At 43.4% G+C, this 20482-nt stretch overlaps 1 protein-coding gene across 5 annotated transcripts in view; it reads left to right on the top strand.

Moving 5' to 3' along the window:
• cfap300 (cilia and flagella associated protein 300) overlaps positions 1-9965 on the top strand; it is a 121997-nt gene extending 112032 nt beyond the window's left edge. For all 5 annotated transcript variants that reach the window (XM_085998706.1, XM_085998709.1, XM_085998705.1 and 2 more), the window contains 2 exons: positions 5948-6014; positions 9168-9965. In XM_085998706.1, coding sequence (XP_085854832.1) covers positions 5948-6014; positions 9168-9228 — 128 coding nt within the window. In that variant the 3' untranslated portion in view covers positions 9229-9965. The remainder of the gene's footprint in view (positions 1-5947; positions 6015-9167) is intronic.
• The last annotated feature ends 10517 nt before the right edge of the window (positions 9966-20482 follow it).

The raw sequence follows: 20482 nt of genomic DNA, 5'->3' as shown, positions 1-20482 counted from the left end.
CTTTTGCAGGTTTTTTATGTCCTCCTCACTCACTGCTTTCCCTCCCATCTTTGTATCGTCGGCAAACTTGGATATGTTGCACTCGGTCCCTTTCTCCAAATCGTTAATATAGATTGTAAAGAGTTGGGGTCCCAGCACTGACCCCTGCGGAACACCACTAGTTACTGATTGCCAGCCCGAGAACGAACCATTTATCCCAACTCTTTGTTTTCTGTTAGATAGCCAATCTTCCACCCATGCCAGTATATTACCCCCAATCCCATGATTTTTTATCTTGATCAGTAATCTTTTGTGTGGAACCTTGTCAAATGCCTTTTGGAAGTCCAAATACACTACATCCACTGGTTCCCCTTTATCCACCCTGTATGTTACATCCTCAAAGAATTCGAGCAAATTTGTCAAACATGACTTCCCCTTCGTAAAACCATGCTGACTCTGTCCTATTAAATTATGTTTATCCAAATGCTCTGTTACTGTTTCCTTAATAATGGACTCCAACATTTTGCCAACCACAGATGTTAGGCTAACTGGTCTATAGTTTCCAGCTTTTTGTCTACTTCCCTTCTTAAATAAGGATGTTACATTAGCAGTTTTCCAATCTGCCAGGACCTTTCCTGAGTCCAGGGAGTTCTGGAAAATGATCACCAATGCATCCACAATCCCTACCGCCACTTCTCTCAAGACCCGAGGATGTAGGCCATCAGGTCCAGGGGATTTATCCCCCTTAAGTCCCATTATTTTACTGAGTACCATCTCCTTAGTGATTTTAATCGTGTTTAGCTCCTCCCCCACCCCCCCCCCATTGCCCCCTGTTTGTCCAGTGTTGGGATATTTTTAGTGTCCTCTACTGTAAAGACTGATACAAAATATTTGTTCAGTGTCTTTGCCATCTCCATGTTCCCCACCACTAGTTTCCCAGTCCCATCCTCTAAGGAACCAACGTTCACTTTAGCCACCCTTTTTCTTTTTATATAGCTGTAGAAACTCTTGCTATCTGTTTTTATATTTTTTGCCAGTTTACTTTCATAATCTATCTTCCCTTTCTTAATTAATCTTTTAGTTATTGTTTGCTGGCTTTTAAATGCTTCCCAATCTTCTATCCTCCCACTAGATTTGGCTAATTTATATGCCCTTGTTTTCAGTCAAATACTATCCTTTATTACTTTACTAAGCCACGGATGGCTGTCTTTTCTTTTACTCCCCTTTTTCCTCAGTGGAATATATTTATCTTGAAAGATGTGAAATATCTCCTTGAATGTAGACCACTGCTCTTGTACCGTCTTACACTTTAATCTGTTTTCCCAGTCCACTTTAGTCAATTCTACTCTCATACCTTCATAGTCTCCTTTATTTAAGCTTAGTACGCTGGTTTGAGATCCAACTCTCTCACCCTCAAACTGAATTTGGAATTCAACCATATTATGGTCACTCATTCCAAGGGGATCCTTTACTAGGACATTTAAGGACAAATGAGATCAGAGAAATGAATGAGTGGCTCAAAGACTGGTGTGGGAGAAATGGGTTTCGATTTCTGGGGCACTGGCACCAGTACTGGGATAAGAGGGAGCTGTTCCGTTTGGACGGGCTTCACTTGAACCATGCTGGGACTAGAGTCCTGGCGAATTGAATAACTAGGGCTGTAGAGAGGGCTTTAAACTAAATAGTGGGGGGGAAGGTGCAGGTGAGTGGGAATTTAAAAAGTCAATGAGAAATGAGAAAACAATAGAGCAGGATAGAGATGGGGGAAATAATAAAGAGTGTGACAGGAAGGGACAGAATGTTTAAAAATAAGAGTGCAACAGAAAATGGGGCCAAAACAAGGAGAAATGGTAAAAAGATAAAGTTAAAAGCTCTATACCTGAATGCATGCAGCATTCGTAACAAGATAGATGAGTTGACGGCACAAATAGATACAAATGGGTATGATCTGATCGCCATTACAGAGACGTGGGGGGCGATTTTGCCAGCCCTGGGGAGGTGGGTATGGAGGCGGGACTGCTGGGAAAATGGCAGAATTTGGGGGCGGGTGACCAACCCGCCTCCATGCCATCTTCCCAGGAGGCAGGTAGCCATCCCGCGGCGGGTCCCGTCTCCTTGAAGGCAGGAAGGGATTAAAGCCTATTAACTGCCTGTTAACAGGTAGTTAACAAGCAGAAAATAGGATTATCCCCTTTTTGCCCTCACAAGTGCGGGCTTCCCGAAGGCTCCAAAACCTGCCAGCTCAGCAAGGTGAGTACTGGGTCTGCAGGGGTCAGGGTGGTGCAAAAGTGTGGTGTGAAGGTAAGTGTTGGGTGCAAGAGTGGAGAGGTGAGTATCTGAGGTAAGTGCAAAGTGTTTTTAAAAGTGTACTTACCTTTGTTTCTCCCTGCAGGCTTCAGTCGGTTTGTATGCGGAGAGCCTCGGACCTCCGTGTTGCAGATGAGAGATGGCCGTTGCATTCTCAGATGCAACAACCCTCTCAATTCTGTAAAAGAAAGAAGATTGATGAGGTCTTGTATGCAAGACCTCATCAAACTGCAGAGAATGTCACTGACAGCTTCACAGAGCTGTCAAATGATGACAATTCATCTGTCAAATGTTGATACGTTGACGTGCTCTGCAACCAGCTTTCCTTTAATTGGCCTGCTAAGCCCACTGGGTGGGCTTAACAAGGTCAATCAAGGGAAAATAGCGTGGATTGACCACAAATCGATGGAGGCGGGACATTGACCCGACAAGCAGCAGTCCCGCCTCCAATGCGTCCCCAGTCACAAAATCGTCCCCGTGGTTGCAAGGTGACCAGGGCTGGGAACTGGATATTCCAGGGTATTTGACAATTTGGAAGGATAGACAGAAAGGAAAGAGAGGTGAGGTGGCTTTGTTGGTAAAGGATGGGATCAGTGCAGTGGTAAGAAGATATATTGGCTCAGAAGATCAAGATGTAGAATCGGTTTGGGTGGAGATAAAAAATAATAAGGGGTAAAAGTCTCTGGTGGGTGTAGTCTACAGGCCCCCGAACAGTAGCAATACTGTTGGACAGTGTATAAATCAACAAATAATGGAGGCCTGTAAAAAAGGTACGCTAATAATCATGGGTGATTTTAATCTCCATATTGATTGGGCAAATCAAATTGGCCATGGTAGCCTTGAGGAGGAGTTCATAGAGTGTACCTGGGATGGTTTCCTAGAACAGTATGTAATGGAACCAACCAGGGAGCAGGCTATCTTGGATCTGGTACTGTGTAATGAGACAGAATTAATAAATGATCTCATAGTAAAGGATCCTCTAGGAAAGAGTGATCATAGCATGGTTGAATTTCAAATTCAGTTTCAGGGTGAGAAAGTTGTATCTCAAACCAGTGTCCTGATCTTAAACGAAGGCAATTACAATGGCATGAGGACAGAACTGGCTAAAGTGGACTGGAAAAATCAATTAAAGGGTAAGACAGTTGGAATGCAGTGGCAGACATTTAAGGAGATATTTCATAACTCTCAACAAAAATATATTCCACTGAGAAAGAAAGATCTTAAGAGAAGGGAACACCATCCATGTCTAACTAAGGAAGTAAAGGGTGGTATCAAATTGAAAACCAAGGCATACAATGTTGCCAAGATTGGTGGGAGGCCAGAGGATTGGGAAATTTTTAAAAACCAGCAAAGGATGACTAAAATATAGAGAGAAGATGAATTATGAGAGTAAACTGGCAAGAAATATTAAAACTGATAGTAAGAGCTTCTACAGGTATATAAAAAGGAAGAGAGTAGCTAAAGTAAACGTTGGTCCCTTAGAGGATGAGACTGGGGAATTAATAATGGGGAACAGGGAAGTGGCAGAGACTCTGAACAAATATTTTGTATTTGTCTTCACTGTAGAAGACACTAACAACATCCCAATAATGGATAATCAAGGGGCCACAGGGAGAGGGGAACTAAAGACAATCACTATCACTAAGGAAAAAGTACTTGGTAAAATAATGGGACTAAAAGACGCCAAGTCCCCTGGGCCACATGGCCTGCATCCCAGGGTCTTAAAAGAAGTGGCTGCAGTGATAGTGGATGCATTGGTTGCAATATACCAAAATTCCCTGGACTCTGGAGAGGCCCCAGTGGATTGGAAAACAGCAAATGTAACACCCTTATTTAAGAAAGGAGGGAGATAGAAAGGAATAAACTATAGACCAGCTAGCCTAGCATCTGTCGTTGGGAAAATGCTGGAGTCCTTCATTAAGGAAGCAGTAGCAGGGCATTTGGAAAATCATAATGCAGTCAAGCAGAGTCAGCATGGTTTTATGAAAGGGAAATCATGTTTAACAAATTTGCTGGAGTTCTTTGAGGATGTAACGAGCAGGGTGGACAAAGATGAGCCAGTGGATGTGGTGTATTTGGATTTCTAGAAGGCATTCGATAAGGTGCCACATAAAAGGTTACTGCATAAGATAAGAGCTCACAGAGTTGGGGGTAATATATTAGCATGGATAGAGAATTGGCTAACTAACAGAAAACAGAGAGTCGGGATAAATGGGTCATTTTCCGGTTGGCAAACGGTAACTGGTGGGGTACCACAGGGATCGGTGCTGAGGCCTCAACTATTTACAATCTACATTAATGACTTAGATGAAGGGACCGAGTGTAATGTAGCCAAGTTTGCGGATGATACAAAGATGGGTGGGAAAGCAAGTTGTGCAGAGGACTCAAAGAATCTGCAAAGGGATATAGACAGGCTAAGTGAGTAGGCAAACATTTGGCAGATGGAGTATAATGTGGGAAAGTGCAAGGTTATCCACTTTGGCAGGAAAAATAAAAAAGCAAATTATTATTTAAATGGAGAGAGATTACAAAATGCTACAGTTCAGAGAGATCTGGGGGTCCTTGTGCATGAAACACAAAAAGTTAGCATGCAGGTACAGCAAGTAATCAAAAAGGCAAATGAAATGTTGGCCTTTATTGCAAGGGGGTTGGAGTATAAAAGCAGGGAAGTCCTGCTACAACTGTACAGGGTATTGGTGAGACCACACCTTGAGTACTACGTACAGTTTTGGTCTCCTTATTTAAGGCATTGGAGGCAGTTCAGGGATGATTCACTAGGTTAATTCCAGAGATGAGGGGGTTGACTTATGAAGAAAGGTTGAGCAGGTTGGACCTATACTCATTGGAATTTAGAAGAATGAGAGGTAATCTTATTGAAACATATAAGATACTGAGGGGGCTCGACAAGATAGATGCAGAGAGAATGTTTCCCCTCGTGGGGAAATCTAGAACTCGGGGGCATAGTTTCAGAATAAAGGGTCGCCCTTTTAGAACTGAGATGAGGAAGAATTTCTTCTCTCAGAGGATCATAAATCTGTGGAATTCTCTGCCCCAGAGAGCCGTGGAGGCTGGGTCATTAAATACATTTAAGGTGGAGATAGACAGATTTTTGCAAGATAAGGGAGTGAAGGGTTATGGGGAGCGGGCAGGGAAAAGCCCAAGATCAGCCATGATCTTATTGAATGGCCGAGCAGGCTCGAGGGGCCAAGTGGCCTATTCCTGCTCCTATTTCTTGTGTTCATTATGTTTTCTTTTTCCAAGCTCATCCCAGGTATAGCACATTCATCCCAAAATATATTTTCTTTTTTCTAGCAACTAAATTCAGCCCTTTCCTGGCCTGAGCGCTGTGTTTTAAAATTTATTTCAGCATGCATTTGTCTCAGCCCCAGCAGTCCATCGCAGCTAACCTGTCAGCTATTTAGTCAGCTGTGATGTTGAAAATTGTTGGAAATGCCATTTAAAATGCCCCAAGCAACAGAAGCAATTGGAAAATAACAAGATTGTTTATTAGAATCACCCAGATAAGTGAAAAAGTTTTGTTGGTAAATAGTCTATTAATTTAAAAAGGCTCTAGCTCCAGCATCTCAGGAATAGATGCCACATAGAACTAAAGCTGATATCTGTACTGTAAAATACTGAACTCTTAACTATTTTATTGTAGCGTACAGAAAGATCCTGATACAAAAGAAATACACGTCATCTCTACAGTGTTTAAGGTTACAGCCAATGTAAGTATCAGTTAAAAACAAGAACTGTATTTGAATTTCCTTGAAATTATGTTGACTACTGCATGGGTTGAAATGCTGACTTAAAAACAGAAGCCTCTAAATTACATTTGGTTATATTAGAGGATGAACACTTAATATGTACACACGAGATTCCTGTCCACTACTTTAATGGAAGCATTAGCCCATTTAAAATAAGAGCATTAACATCTGGGTTAAAGTAACAGACAGAAGAATGTCATACAGCTGTGTTAAGTGTTTGTCCACTATTATTACCAACCAGTAATTTCTCACCTCTTATCAAATCAAACCATTGAAAATAATTTGTGATGTAAGTTCTCGAATGGCCCTGGTGAATAAATGCACTAGCCAATATGTTACTGACCCATAGTAAGTTGTGTAGATGGGAGCAGGAAGTTACAAAGGGACATAGACAGATTAAGGGAAGGGTCAAAACTGTGGCAGATGAGTTCAGTGTAGGGAATTGTGAGGTCATCCACCTTGGCTTCAAGAAAGACAAATCAGAATATGTTCTTAATGGCGAGAGATGAGGAACTGCAGAGGAGCAAAGAGATTTGGGTGTCCAGGTAAACAAATCACTAAAAGCTAGGTCATCAAAAATGCTAATCGAATATTGGCCATTATTTCAAGGGGGCTGGAATACAAGGGGTTATGCTTCAGTTGTACAGAGCCTTGGTCAGACCACATCTGGACTACTGAGTCAGTTTTGGGCACCACACCTCAGGAAGGTTATATTAGCCTCGGAAAGAGTACAGTGCAGATTCACTAGAATGGTACCAGGGCTTAAAGGATAAAATTATAAGGACAGGTTGCATAAACTTCAGTTGTATTCCATTGAGTTTAGACACTTGAGGGATGATCTAATTGAGGTGATTAAAATGATAGATTTGAAAGGGTAGATACGGAGAAGCTATTTCTTCTGGTATCAAATCCAGAACAAGGGGCAACAATCTTAAAATTTGAGCTAGGCCATTCGGGAGTGAAATTAGGAAGCATATTTTCGCACAAAGGGTAGTGAAACAGGTTCGAGGGGCTGAATAGCCCACTCATGTTCCTATGTTGACCCATACAGAACAGGAAGGCCCTGGGTTTGATTTTTGGTTTGTGCTGAATTAGCTGATGCCACCTACAAGTACTATAATTGACCTAAATGTTCCTGGACTAGTGAAGAATAAAATCCATTAGGGCCTCTGGTTCTGATCACTAAACCTGCCTGGGCCATTAGTCCCAAACATTTGAGGGACTCATCCTCTTTTCTTTTATCTTCCCTTGTGCAACTAATACAGATAGTTGTGACAGCCTGTCACCATACCTTTGGCTGTGATTGCATTGGATATACAGAGCAGACTGTAGGAGATCAGTGATCCGACTGAAGCCCTATCCATTCAGTCTCCCAGCCTGTCCAAGGCAGAGGAGGTGGTTGAGGCCAGAGCCTGCAATGATCTCAGCATGAGCATCCCTGAGTGATGCTATTACAAGTACCATAGAGGCCTCCAAGGAGGGCTCAGCTGCAGTGTCCATTGAGGTGACCACACATAATGGTTGCGTGTATTGTTGATGCCACATGCCAGAATCCCACACAAGTTGGTGGTGGACTCCTCTACACTCTTCAACATATTGCAGAAGCTCCCTGGAAGGCAGTCCAATGTATTATACAATTGCTGCTGCAGAGAAAGCTACTTTCTTTTTAAAGATTGGGCCTCTGAAGTCTGCATCTCTGTCCTCTTCGGCAGACCTAAGATATAAGCTTGCATTCTGTTGAACTATTGTTAGCTGATCAATGCCCAAGGGGGCATTCTTCATGTGTGAGCCCACACAGTGAGCAACAGCAGGCTATTTGACTGCAAGAGACATCACAGCCGAGCACAATGGGGCAGGATTTGCGGTGGGCATGACAGCGTACTCAGAGAGTACTCTTGACAGAACATCCACACTGACACTGCACTGACATTGAAAACCTAATTGCTGGTGCAAGGTTGAGCTAATTGCCCTCTAACTGCCCAGCAATTACATACAAAAATTTTACGGCTGGTTTCCACAGCATAAGGGGCTACCCGCCAATAAAAAATCTTCATCTGATTCTTTATTACTTTATTAGAATTTTTTTAATGCTTTTTTTTCCAATTGGATGACATCCAGGAACGTATAAAGTTGTAGAACTTGAGTGTCTCATTTGGGACTGCACCCGGAAAAATGTGGAATATTAGCACAAATTGACAGGCATACACACAATCATCTAGTAACTTATAGTAAATGTTGTTAAATTTGTGTTTCTTTAAAAGAAATGGGAATGTAGCTGATGTTAATTTAACTGAATTTCACCCTGATTCTCCTGAGTGCCATTAAACTACTGGAATCTGCCTCCTCTTTTCCTTGGATTTATTTATTCTTTTCCTGTTTTTATTTCCTTTTATTCTTTCTCTGAGAAAGCGTGAAAGATCAATTCTCCAAATATAAAGCTTCAAAGATCAATACTCCAAATGCGTTGCTTCTGTTTCCTGATTGGAGCACCGACCCACGTGATCCCAGGTACGCATCCGCACACGGTGTGCCCCTGGGATCCGTGGGCCATTACGCTGCCCTCTGCTATGCAGCATCTGCCAGCAAGTTCGTGAAGGATGATCCCCATCAGGGAAGTGCACATTCTATTCAGATGCCGGCGGCGTACATCGTAGGTACGCCGCCGACCGCAAAATCCAGGCCATTAATAATTTTTTCACCTGACATCTGCACACTTGCACTCTTCAGCAGTGGTCTCTATATATGCAGGAATCCAGGTTGAGTTTTTTTCTTCACTCTCTGGTCTACTGGTACTAATACCAATTGTGCCCACTTACTACCAGAGCTTAGATCAGCTACTCAGCACAGACCTCCTGGTCTATATAACTGTGCTATACCAGGCAGTGCTTTTACTCACTAGGCCATTGGGGAAATCTCTTTTATTCTAATAAAATCCTAAATAAAAACAATTTTGAAGTTGATAATGACACTGCCATTTATTTGGGTGTTAGCATGATTAATTGCAGTATTTCAGGACCAATATTGCCTTCCAAAATTAAGTTGTTTTGTTACTTTTATTTGTGAAAATGTGACAAACTGGGGTACTAATTGCTCACTACTGTCATTTTTAACTAGGATGATTATGGCACATGTTATCCTTCCACCAAGAAGCATGAACAGACTTTTGCCTATCTGATTGTGGATCCCCTAAAACGTCATGTGCATGTACTATACCATTGCTTTGGAGGAGGATTATTCTGCAATTAATACTTATGATCAGTGTCTTTGCTGGTACTCGTCGATTATTTAGCTGAAGATGTCCTGTGGTGAAAACTTTGTGTGTTATAAGGAGCAAAACAAAGGATTATCTGTTACAATATTTGAGACTTCCCTTCTTTCTACTGTATTTAATTATAATTTGCAGTAAAGTGAAGATGAAATGTAGGCAGCTTCAAAGAATCCTCCAAGTACAGCTGTTTAAGTTGTTCATTTGGCTAAACAGACTAGTTTGTTAGTGACTCTCTTATCACGCAAGTTTTGTTCTGAGATAATTTACAATGTATTACATCTGGTATTTCTGAATCTTAGGAATTATAGGTATGCTGTAACTTACCTTTTTGTTGTATTTGTTAAATTATATGGATGTAACTCAGTTTTACTCATTTAAAAACTTTCAATAGAGTTTAGATCTTTTGCAAATGTTTTGTATCACTTCAATTTCTTATTTGTGAGTTAATAAAAATTAGTATGAAATGTAAAGTATGCATGCTTGTACTAGGTTGGAATTTTTTGTACCTTACTTTAACAATTTTGCTTTATGTAAGCGAAGTGAATTGGCAAGTTTACACTGGAACTGTTTGTTATGGTAGCTAATCAATGTTCAGTTTTTTTACAGTAGCAGTCTTAAACCTTAAAACAAAAATGTGTTTGTGATTTCATGACCAGTTGTGCAACAGTATTTTTGGAATTCCAGTTCCACCTCACTTACAACAGGTAACTTCATGAATAGTTGCTGTTCTCATGACCACTGTCCCCATGACTTAGCAGTCAAGTGCATGGTGTAGCTTTGAACCATAAGACCTAAAAGACCCCACGGTTTGATGCTTGGTCTGTGCTGAATTAGCCCAATTCAGTCAGGATTACATTGGGGTTGTCACTGGACTTGGGGGAAGATGAAATAGACCAGGATTTCCACTTCTGATTACTATCCTTCTGAATGTATGCATGTACAGAACAGATTTGGGCTCTGATAGTGGGGGGAGAGGTGGTGGTACTTATCTGCCCAGACTCACATATGAAGAGTGCCACTAAAAGAGTTAATGGACCGCTGGTAGCAGGCATGAAATGAAATAACCACCTTCAGGTGAGGACAGGTAAAGGGAAAAGTGCTGGATGTTTCTATCATCATAAGTTGAAATGAATAAATGAATAACTTCAGTGAAACAATTTGCCACTTTATAAATTTGTGCATGGTGGAGACAATCATTTATATGGGAATTTTTCTGAGTGGAATATGTTTTATTCCCCTCCCACAACTAGAAGAGGTGATTTATATTATTGTGCTGTCTGTCCATGAGAACTAACTTGCAATACCCAATATATTGCAAAATCATCATACAAAATCATTATTGATTAAAAGTAAAAGTACAAGTTCCTTGTCAAATTTGAGTTTTCTGTTGAAAACACACATGGGGAGATTTTCTCTGTGTGACATAAATCCATACTTTATAAATGAGTTTATTATTTAGTTACACAATGCACACCGAAGAAATCTTCATCGTCCCCCCCTTCCCCTCTAGTATAAATTATCCAAGTAGCCCGTTTGGACATCTATAAGAATTGATGGGTGCGAATTTGGTCTTCCACCTAATTATCACTGATTTTACAACACGCCTGATTTTTTTCAGGGACATGATTCCTGGCAGCCAGAGCTCTCATCTGAAACAGGCAGCAGACTCATGAATATATCTGAATCGTGGTCAAGTGACATTGTTACAATGCCGAAGCCATTTTCTGACCTTATCACATGACTAATATCACTTCCTGTTCCCATCCACCAACTATGGGCCATGCAAGTCCTAAGGTTGCCATTTCAAATAAGCCTCAGCTGTTCTCTGGTAAAGCTGTATAGAGCTTTTGGAGACATTTTTCTTGCAGTAGCTTGTGGGTATTTGGACCTTCAAGGATTTGCAAGCCACTATTATAGGTTTTGAAGTGTTATGGTGCTTTTGACATTGTAGCTGTTCTTGATATGGATCCTTGTTGATATCCCACTCTTGGATGAGGAAAAGGAGCAGGAAGAAGGAGCAAACAGAACTGCTGCTGGAGGGAAAGCAAATCGAAGGAGATGTTCTCGAAGGAATCTTTATTCTTCCAACAGAGAAGCCCTTCCCCGCCTCTGCATCTTCTCTCTTGCCTCACAGCAAATTCCATTATTACAACATTAAGTAGTCATAATTTTGTCCAAGTATAGCCAAAATCTTGGTAAGACATGTAGTGAAGTCATTTGAGAGAAATGAAAGCATAAAGTACTGTTGCTGTCTTACCTGCCTTACCCCTAGAGTACTGCTGATGTGCACAGACTGAACGGTGCTTTTAAAAAGGTGCACAGAAGTTTCCCGGACGTTTAGCTGCTAATACCCATTTTCATAGACACATAGAATGATACGGCATAGATTTCACACCAATGCTTGCACAAATGAATATGCAAATAAGCTTAAATAAAATTGCACAATACTGCGGATGCTGGAAATCTGAAATAACAGCTGGAAATACTCAGCATTTTCTGTTGTTATTTCAGATTTCCAGCATCCGCAGTATTGTTGCCTGGCCTGCTGAGTATTTCCAGCATTTTCTGTTGTTATTTCAGATTTCCAGCTTCCACAGTATTGTGCAATTATATTAGTGTTTGGTTCACTGCCACCTCTCTTCTAGGAATGCCTACCTTGAAGAAGTTCTGCTCTTCTCTCCGACGGGAGTTCTGTTTATCTATTTTCCCCATCCACCACCACCCTCCTCCACCTGGCTGACATCTCCAGCTTCTTCCAGTTCTGATGAAGGGTCCCAGACCTGAAACGTTAACTCTGTTTCTCTCTCCATGGATGCTGCCTGGCCTGCTGAGTATTTCCAGCATTTTCTGTTGTTAATGCAAATAAGCTTTCCCAGGAAATTGTAATTCCCTCTACTGCCCATCGGTAGGTAAAACGATTTCTTTAAAGGGGCAATAGGGTAAATCACATCAAGGAAATTTCAGGCCCATGTATAAGCAAACATCGGAGAGCATGAGAAGTGGTTATATGAATGCTAGAAGCATTAGAAATAGGATGACAGCACTGGAGGCTGTTGTAACAGTAAGAAGATATGATGGAGTAGGAATATCAGAGACATGGCTAAATCCAGAGAATGGGATGAATACAAGAACATCAAGAAACACGTTAAAAGGGTGATTAGAGCAGCAAAGAGAAACCTGGAAAATGGCATAGCAGTTGAGGTTAAGCATAACAGTAAACAACTCTTTCAGTGCCACAGTAAGAGGGTAGTTAGAGAAGAAGTGAAAACCATAAAACATGCAATTGAGTTCAAAAGTGAGCACAAAATAGTAAATTTTCTGAATGATTACTTCCTCCAATATGTTCTCTTCAAATGAAAATATTTCAAATATAATCAATGACTTCACCGAGATGCAAGTTCTAGATAGGCTAAATGGGTTTAAAAGAAGTAAATCCCTCGCGACAGATGATATTTATCCCAGCGTGTTGAGACAGACTAGGGAGGAGCTTTGTGAGGTATTGACAATTATTATCAGGGAGTCAATGTGCATTGACGAGGTACCAATAGATTGAAAACAGGCTAATGTGGTGCCCATATTCAAAAAGGAGGACAAATCAGACACAAGCAACTATAAACCCATTTTACTTCTATTCCATGTAAGATAACGGAAGCGATTATCAGCAGTAAGCTTGAGGGTCATTAGTACAACAATAACCTAGTTAACAGCAGTCAGCATGTATTCAGAAGTGGAAGATCATGCTTGACATCTTTTGAAGAAGTGACAACCCAAGTGGACTGTGGTAAGCCCGATCATGAGCTGTGCCTCAACGTCCAAAAGGAATTTGATTAAAGTTCCAAATGAAAAGCTATTAATTTAACTTGAACCTGCAGGGATTCAGGGTAAACAAATCCTGGGAGTGGATAAGAAACTGGTTGAAGGGCAGTAAACAACAAGCACGCATTGGAGGAGTTATGTCAGAGTGGGTCTGAGTACTGAGATGGGTTCCAAATTGTAGTGTATGTACCTTTAAGGGGAGAACTACTTTTTACAGCTCCTGTATACTGTAGTACCGGCAGTGACCACACCTGTATATAAACCCTGAGTAGGGATCTGTACTGCTAGTTTTAGAGTAACCCTCATCCAGTAAACACCTGTTGATTGTTCCTCTGCAGTCTCTGTCTGTTTGTTGAAGGACACCAGACATCAAGATTCACGGATTTAACATTGGCGACGAGTCGATTCGAACCTACCTGCAACTCTGCAGAAGAAGGCCGATTCCAGGGGCACGGGCGTCGACCATCCGGCGGAGACTCCAGCGAGATGGGCTGGCAGCAGGTACGGCGCAGACCCTTCCTGGACGGCGGCGGCTGGAGCTGACCGACGGCACAGGGGAAGGCCGAGCAGCGTCGACGGGGTAAGAGAGAGGGTAAAATGCACAGGGCGCAGCCGGGGTTGAAGACCGAGCGGCGTCAACGAGAGAGGCGCGCAGGAAAACGCGCAGAGCACGGCCGGTGTTCAAGGGCTGAGCAGCGTCCGCGGGAGAAGAAGGGAGAGCGCGGGAGACGCCATTTTTGAGCCGCAGCAGAGAAGAAGGGAGAGCGCGGGAGATGCCATTTTGAGCCACAGCGGAGAAGAAGGGAGAGCGCGGGAGACGCCATTTTTGAGCCGCAGCGGAGAAGAAGGGAGAGCGCGGGAGACGCCATTTTGAGCCACAGCGGAGAAGAAGGGAGAGCGCGGGAGAGGCCATTTTGAGCCAGCGGAGAAGAAGGGAGAGCACGGGAGATGCCATTTTTAGCCAGTCTAACCACACCCAGGGATGCCGAAGAGTGGCAGTGTCACAGCGTTCGACAATGAAGTCGAAGATTGGGCGACATATGTAGAATGCATAGAAGTGTACTGCAAGGCGAATGAAGTGCCAGATGCCAGGAAAGCACTGGTATTGTTGAATTCCATGGGTGCAAAAACGTCTGGCTTACTGCGAAACCTAGTAACCCCAGAGAAGCCAGTGGAAAAGCATTTTGAAAGCATACTGGCAATCCTATAGGACCACTTAAACCCCACACCGCTGCTGATAGCAGAAAGATTTAAGTTTCACAAAAGGAACCAGCATAAAGATGAAAGTAATGCTGAGTATTTAACGGAACTGCGCAAGCTATCGAAACACTGCCGGTTTGGAACGGGACAAGCAGATACTTTAAGGGACAAGTTTGTGTGTGGGCTTCAAAGTGAAGGAACCCAGAAACGGCTTCTATAAGAAAAGGATCTTACGCTGGACAAGGCTATCAGCATAGCGGTATCACATGAAGCAGTCGCACGGGGCGCTGCAGAGATACAACGGAGACCGCAAGAATATGGCACAAATGAAATGTCATATGGAGCAGTGAAGTGTTATCGCTGCGGCAGAACAACACACGACCATAAGGATTGTTGGTTCAAGGACCAAGCGTGCAGACAGTGTGGAAAAGTAGGACACATAGCAAGAGTCTGCAGGTCGGGAAAGAAAACCAGCAGCAAGAAATCTCCACAGGAGAAGTACAAAAAGGTACATAAGGTGACGGAGAGTAGTTCAGACGAACAGAAAAGTGATACAGACTCCGGAAGCAAGGAGCTGGGTTGTCTGAAACGACATAAGGTAAACAAAATGGAGGATCACCAGACTATCTGGGTCACACTCAAGATAGACGGAGTCCAAGTGAAAATGGAATTGGACACAGGATCAGCCCTAACAGTCATAAACCGAAGGGACTACGAGCGGCTATTCTCACATATACCCTTGAGAGATACAGAGATTGTCTTGAAGACGTACACGGGGCAAAATGTCTACCCCAAAGGAAAAATAAGGGTGAACGTTATATATAACGGCAAGGAAACACCAAAAATGGACCTATATGTATTGCCAGATGGAGGACCACCACTACTAGGACGTGAGTGGATCCGGAAGATACAGCTAGATTGGCATTCCATACAAGCACTGACTGTAGATGCCAAAAAGGATGACGACGTCACACCTGGACGACTGTCAAAAATGCTAACTGACGAACAAGAAGTGTTCCAGGAGGGACTCGGAACACTAAAAGGCATAACAGCGACGATCAAAATAGAGGAAAATGCAAGCCCAAAGTTTTTTAAGACCAGACCAGTGCCTTATGCGATCTGCCCAGCCGTCGAAGCAGAGCTGCAAGGTTTGGAACGCTCTGGAGTACTGTCCAAAGTGGACTGGAGCGGGTGGGCTACACCCATCGTTCCTGTAATGAAGAGGTCGTTGAGTAATACGCCTGGGGAACCAAAGAAGGTTCGCATCTGTGGGGACTTTAAGGTGACAGTGAACCCAGTCCTTCACACGGTACAATATCCGCTTCCGCGGATTGAAGATATTTTTGCCTCGCTATCTGGAGGAAAACGCATCATTAAGATTGATCTGGCCCAGGCGTACCTGCAAATGGAGGTAGAAGAAGCCTCGAAACAGTACCTCACGATGAACACTCACAAAGGTTTCTATCAATACAACTGGCTGGTGTTCGGGGTAGCATCAGCTCCGGCTATTTGGCAAAGGGCAATGGATCAAGTCCTGCAAGGGATTCCAGGGACCCAGTGTTATTTGGACGACATCCTGGTCACGGGCGAAAATGACAGTGATCACCTCGCCAACCTGGAGCAGGTGCTCACTAGATTGAAGGAATATGGGCTCCGAGCTAATCGCCACAAATGCGAGTTTTTCCAGAAGCAGATCTCGTATTGTGGCCACGTTATTGATGAAGAGGGGTCACATAAGTCCCCTGAAAAGATTGAGGCAGTAGTCAAGGCTCCAGCACCAGAAAATGTGTCACAACTGAGGTCGTTCCTCGGGCTGGTGAACTACTACCATAAGCTCTTGCTGAATTTGTCTACAGTACTACACCCACTGAACACCCTACTGCAAACAGGGGTACCATGGAAGTGAAATGACGAATGTAAACGAGCTTTCCAGAAGTGCAAAGAATTGATCACATCAAAAGAGATGTTGGCTCATTTCAACCCAGCACAATCAATTCGGTTGGCGTGTGATGCATCACCCTATGGTATTGGAGCGGTGCTGTCGCACAAATTCCCAGACGGCTCGGAGAGGCCAGTAGCCTTTGCGTCTCGGTCACTAACCTCAGCCGAGCGTAACTACGCCCAGATTGACAGGGAGGCCCTCAGCTTAGTGTGGGGAGTGAAAAAGTTCAACCACTATCTGCACGGGCAGAAGTTCACCTTGCTGACTGACCACCAACCACTTGTCTCCATCTTTAATCCAAAGAAGGGCGTTCCGGTGATGACTGCGCAACGGCTACAAAGATGGTCCCTTTTTCTAGGGGCGAACCAATATGAAATAGAGTATAAGGGCACAAAACAGCATGGAAACGCTGATGGGCTATCACGCCTGCCACTGCCTACTGCGGAGGAAGCACCAGCAGTGGACCCTGTCGAAATATTTTATTCGACTATAATTGAACGCTTGCCAGTAACTAACGCGGATATAGAGAAGGAGACCCGAAATGACCCGACACTGTCTCGGGTATATGACTTGACGGTGAAGGGATGGCCAACACATGGCGACTCACTGTTGCCAGCATTCTCATCCAGAAGAGAACAGCTGTCAGTATGCCAGGGGACCTTGATGTGTGGATCCCGAGTGGTAATTCCACCCAAGTTAAGGGAGAGAGTGCTCAATGAGCTTCACGAAGGCCATCTGGGAGGGGTGAAAATGAAAAGCCTTGCTAGGGCTTATGTGTGGTGGCCGGAGATCGATCAGCAAATCGAGGACCTGACAAAGAGCTGCTCAGGATGCCAGAAGGTCTAAAATGCACCACCACATGCCCCTCTACACCCATGGGAGTGGTCCTCCTCTCCGTGGCAATGGGTGCATATTGATTTTGCTGGTCCATTCATGGACTCAATGTTTTTAATAGCTGTGGATGCGCACTCGAAATGGCCTGAGGTGATCAAAATGTCCTCCACCACCACGGAGAAAACGATTGCAGTCCTACAGACCATATTTGCCAGGAACGGCTTGCCAGAGCAGATTTGCTCTGATAACGGACCACAGTTTGTGTCCGAAGAGTTTCGGAAATTTATGAAAAGGAATGGGGTAAGGCATTACACATCCGCCCCGTATCATCCAGCCACAAATGGATTGGCTGAGAGGTTCGTACAAACCTTTAAAAAGGCAGTAAGGGCCATGTGCGATGACGACATTCCACTGCAGCATAAGGTGGACAATTTCCTGTTAGCCGACAGAAATGCGACACATGCAGTCACCAACCAGACCCCGGCCATGATGTTCTTTAACCGAAGGTTGAGATCTCGTCTGGATTTGCTCAGACCAAATGTACGAAGAGATGTTGAGAATAAGCAATTCCAGCACATCAATGAGAAGCCGACAAGGAGCTTCAATGTAGGGCAACCAGTCTTGGCCCGCGACTACCGAACAGAGAAATGGCAACCAGGAATGATATGCACACGGCAGGGGCCACTAATGTACACAGTGGATGTTGGGGAGAACATTGTGAGATGCCATGTCGACCAGATCCTAGAGTCACAGGAACGAGTCAACCCCATGTCTCGCGTACCTGGTGATGAACACGACATACAGGTAGCATCTACCCCAGAAACAGTAGCATCGGAAGCTGATGAACCAACCGACGACAGGGGGCCAGAATCGCCTCCGCACCAAGAGCAAGACACTCAGGAAAGGCGCTATCCAGAAAGGATCAGGAAGCCGCCCCAAAGACTGAATTTATAAATGGACTATTTTCAGTTAATGTTGCATGTTAAAAGTGTTAATTGTTAAATGAATGTTATGGTACTGTTAATCTAAAAGGGGAGGAATTGTAGTGTATGTACCTTTAAGGGGAGAACTACTTTTTACAGCTCCTGTATACTGTAGTACCGGCAGTGACCACACCTGTATATAAACCCTGAGTAGGGATCTGTACTGCTAGTTTTAGAGTAATCCTCATCCAGTAAACATCTGTTGATTGTTCCTCTGCAGTCTCTGTCTGTTTGTTGAAGGACACCATACATCAAGATTCACAGATTTAACACAAATAATACATAAATAACCTGGATTCAGAAACTTAATGTAGTCAACCTTGTAGATTATACTAAACTGGCTGGGGCAGTGGAATTAGCAGTGGCAGCTCAAAAATTACAGATCGAGTTTGACAAATATGCAAATAGGCAGAACAATGGGAGATGAAATTTAATGCTGACAAATGTAAAATGCTACACATAGGAAGGAAAAATAGATGGCATGCTTACTCTATGAATGGTGTTGAAATAGCTAAGGATGAAGTTGAAAAAGACTTAGGAGTTGTACTGCAGCAACTTGCCAAGGCTTCTTCGGCAGCACCTCCCAAACTCACGACCTCTCCCACCTAGAAGGACAAGGGCAGCAGGCGTATGGGAACACCACCACCTCCAAGTTCCCCTCCAAGTCACACACCATTCTGACTTAGAAATATATCGCCGATCCTTCATCGTCGCTGGGTCAAAATCCTGGAACTCCCTCCCTAACAGCACTGTGGGAGTACCTTCATCACACGGACTGCAGCAGTTGAAGAAGTCGGCTCACCACCACCTTCTCAAGGGCAATTAAGTCGCAAGGCCTGCTTTTAACAAGGTAAGTGGTGAATTAAGTAAAATTAAAACATTTTTTCCACAGGTTTATTATTTTTAAATACTTGAAAGAAAGGTAAGTTTATTTTTAGCTCTGTTAAAAACTGTAATTAATATTTTCAAAAATTTAAATTATTGTTTAAAATAGTTATTTTATGTAATTTATAGTTATTTTAAAAATGTGATTTTTTTTTGAAGTTGTGGTTAGGTTTTGGGGCCGATCTCTATTCATAGATTTGACAGGTCTTCCTGTCAAATTTATGAATGGAGATTCCCTGCTACGATTGGCTCTCCATGGCCCACGTGATCCCAGGGGACACTTAGAACTAACTACGCCCCTGGGATACGCAAGCACTGCGCGCCGGCAGTTGGAGGAGGCCCAGGATCAGAATCCCACGCGGGCCCACAACACAATGGCAGGCGCGCTAGGTAAGTGCAGGTCGGGGGCTTGCACCTGCGGGAAGTCTCTGACCTGAATTTCTGGCCCCATAATGCAACCAATGCAGAGCAGCAATAACAATGCCAATAGGAGTTGAACTATTTAGACAAAGCAATAGAATATAAGTCAGAGGAGGTAATAATAAAAATGTACAGTGCTCTGGTCAGGCTGCACCTTGAATACTGAGTCTATTTCTCGTTGCCAAGAAATAACAAAAGGCACTTAAGCACTGAAGGCAATGCAGAGAAGAGCCACAAGACGGAGTTTTGAATTATGAGGAAAGATTGGATAATTTGGACTTTTCAGCTTGGAAAGGAGGTCCAAGAGATTACCTTCTAGAGGTATGTAAGATTGTTAAGGGTATACAGAAAGTTAACTCGGAATATTACTTTAAATTTACTGTGGAAGTAGAACAAGAGCACACAGTTTCAAACTAGTGAAAGGTAATCTTAGGACTGATACTGGGCAATTCTTCTTCACACATAGTCAAGCAACAGCCTGACATAGTCATACTCACAGAATCATACCTTTCAGACAATGTCCCGGACTTGTCCATCACCATCCCTGGGTATGTCCAGTCCCACCAGGAGGACAAACCCACCAGCGCAGGCGGCACTGTGATATACAGTTGGGAGGGAGTGGCCCTGGGTGTAATGCATTATCACATTAGTATGAGCATGCTCAATTCGCTCTGGCCTAGTAAACAAGCGCCTTAACTAGCAACTCATCGTGTCTCTGTCCTTCATTTGTTCTACCCACATATATTACATTTTTGGTGACAAGAATGGGATTCCAAAGCCAATTTTAGGGATCATGGAAGGACACAGTGTTCAACCTTTGAGTGGAAAAGTTTAAGGTGAATTGATGACACCTAAACTGAATTTTTTGCGATGTTTTACTGTTAATGCTGATGTAGAATCGTCTGTGCTTCACCTTTACAGCAACAGCAGCGTTGATTCTCACAGGTACACGGGTAGCGTGTTGAGTCACTGGTCAGTGGGATCGGGGCAATCATGGCCGCGCCTACGGGATTCATCGGAAACCTCAGCATGTATGACCGAGCTAGCGAACCATTCAGATCTTACAATGAGCGGATGGAGA

The sequence above is a fragment of the Somniosus microcephalus genome, chromosome 10, assembly GCF_052327205.1.
Source record: "Somniosus microcephalus isolate GS21.2 chromosome 10, FLI_Smic_1.0, whole genome shotgun sequence".
Lineage (NCBI taxonomy): Eukaryota > Metazoa > Chordata > Chondrichthyes > Squaliformes > Somniosidae > Somniosus > Somniosus microcephalus.
The sequence above is the reverse complement of the archived record's forward strand: the minus strand, read 5'-3'. Positions and strand labels throughout refer to the sequence as shown.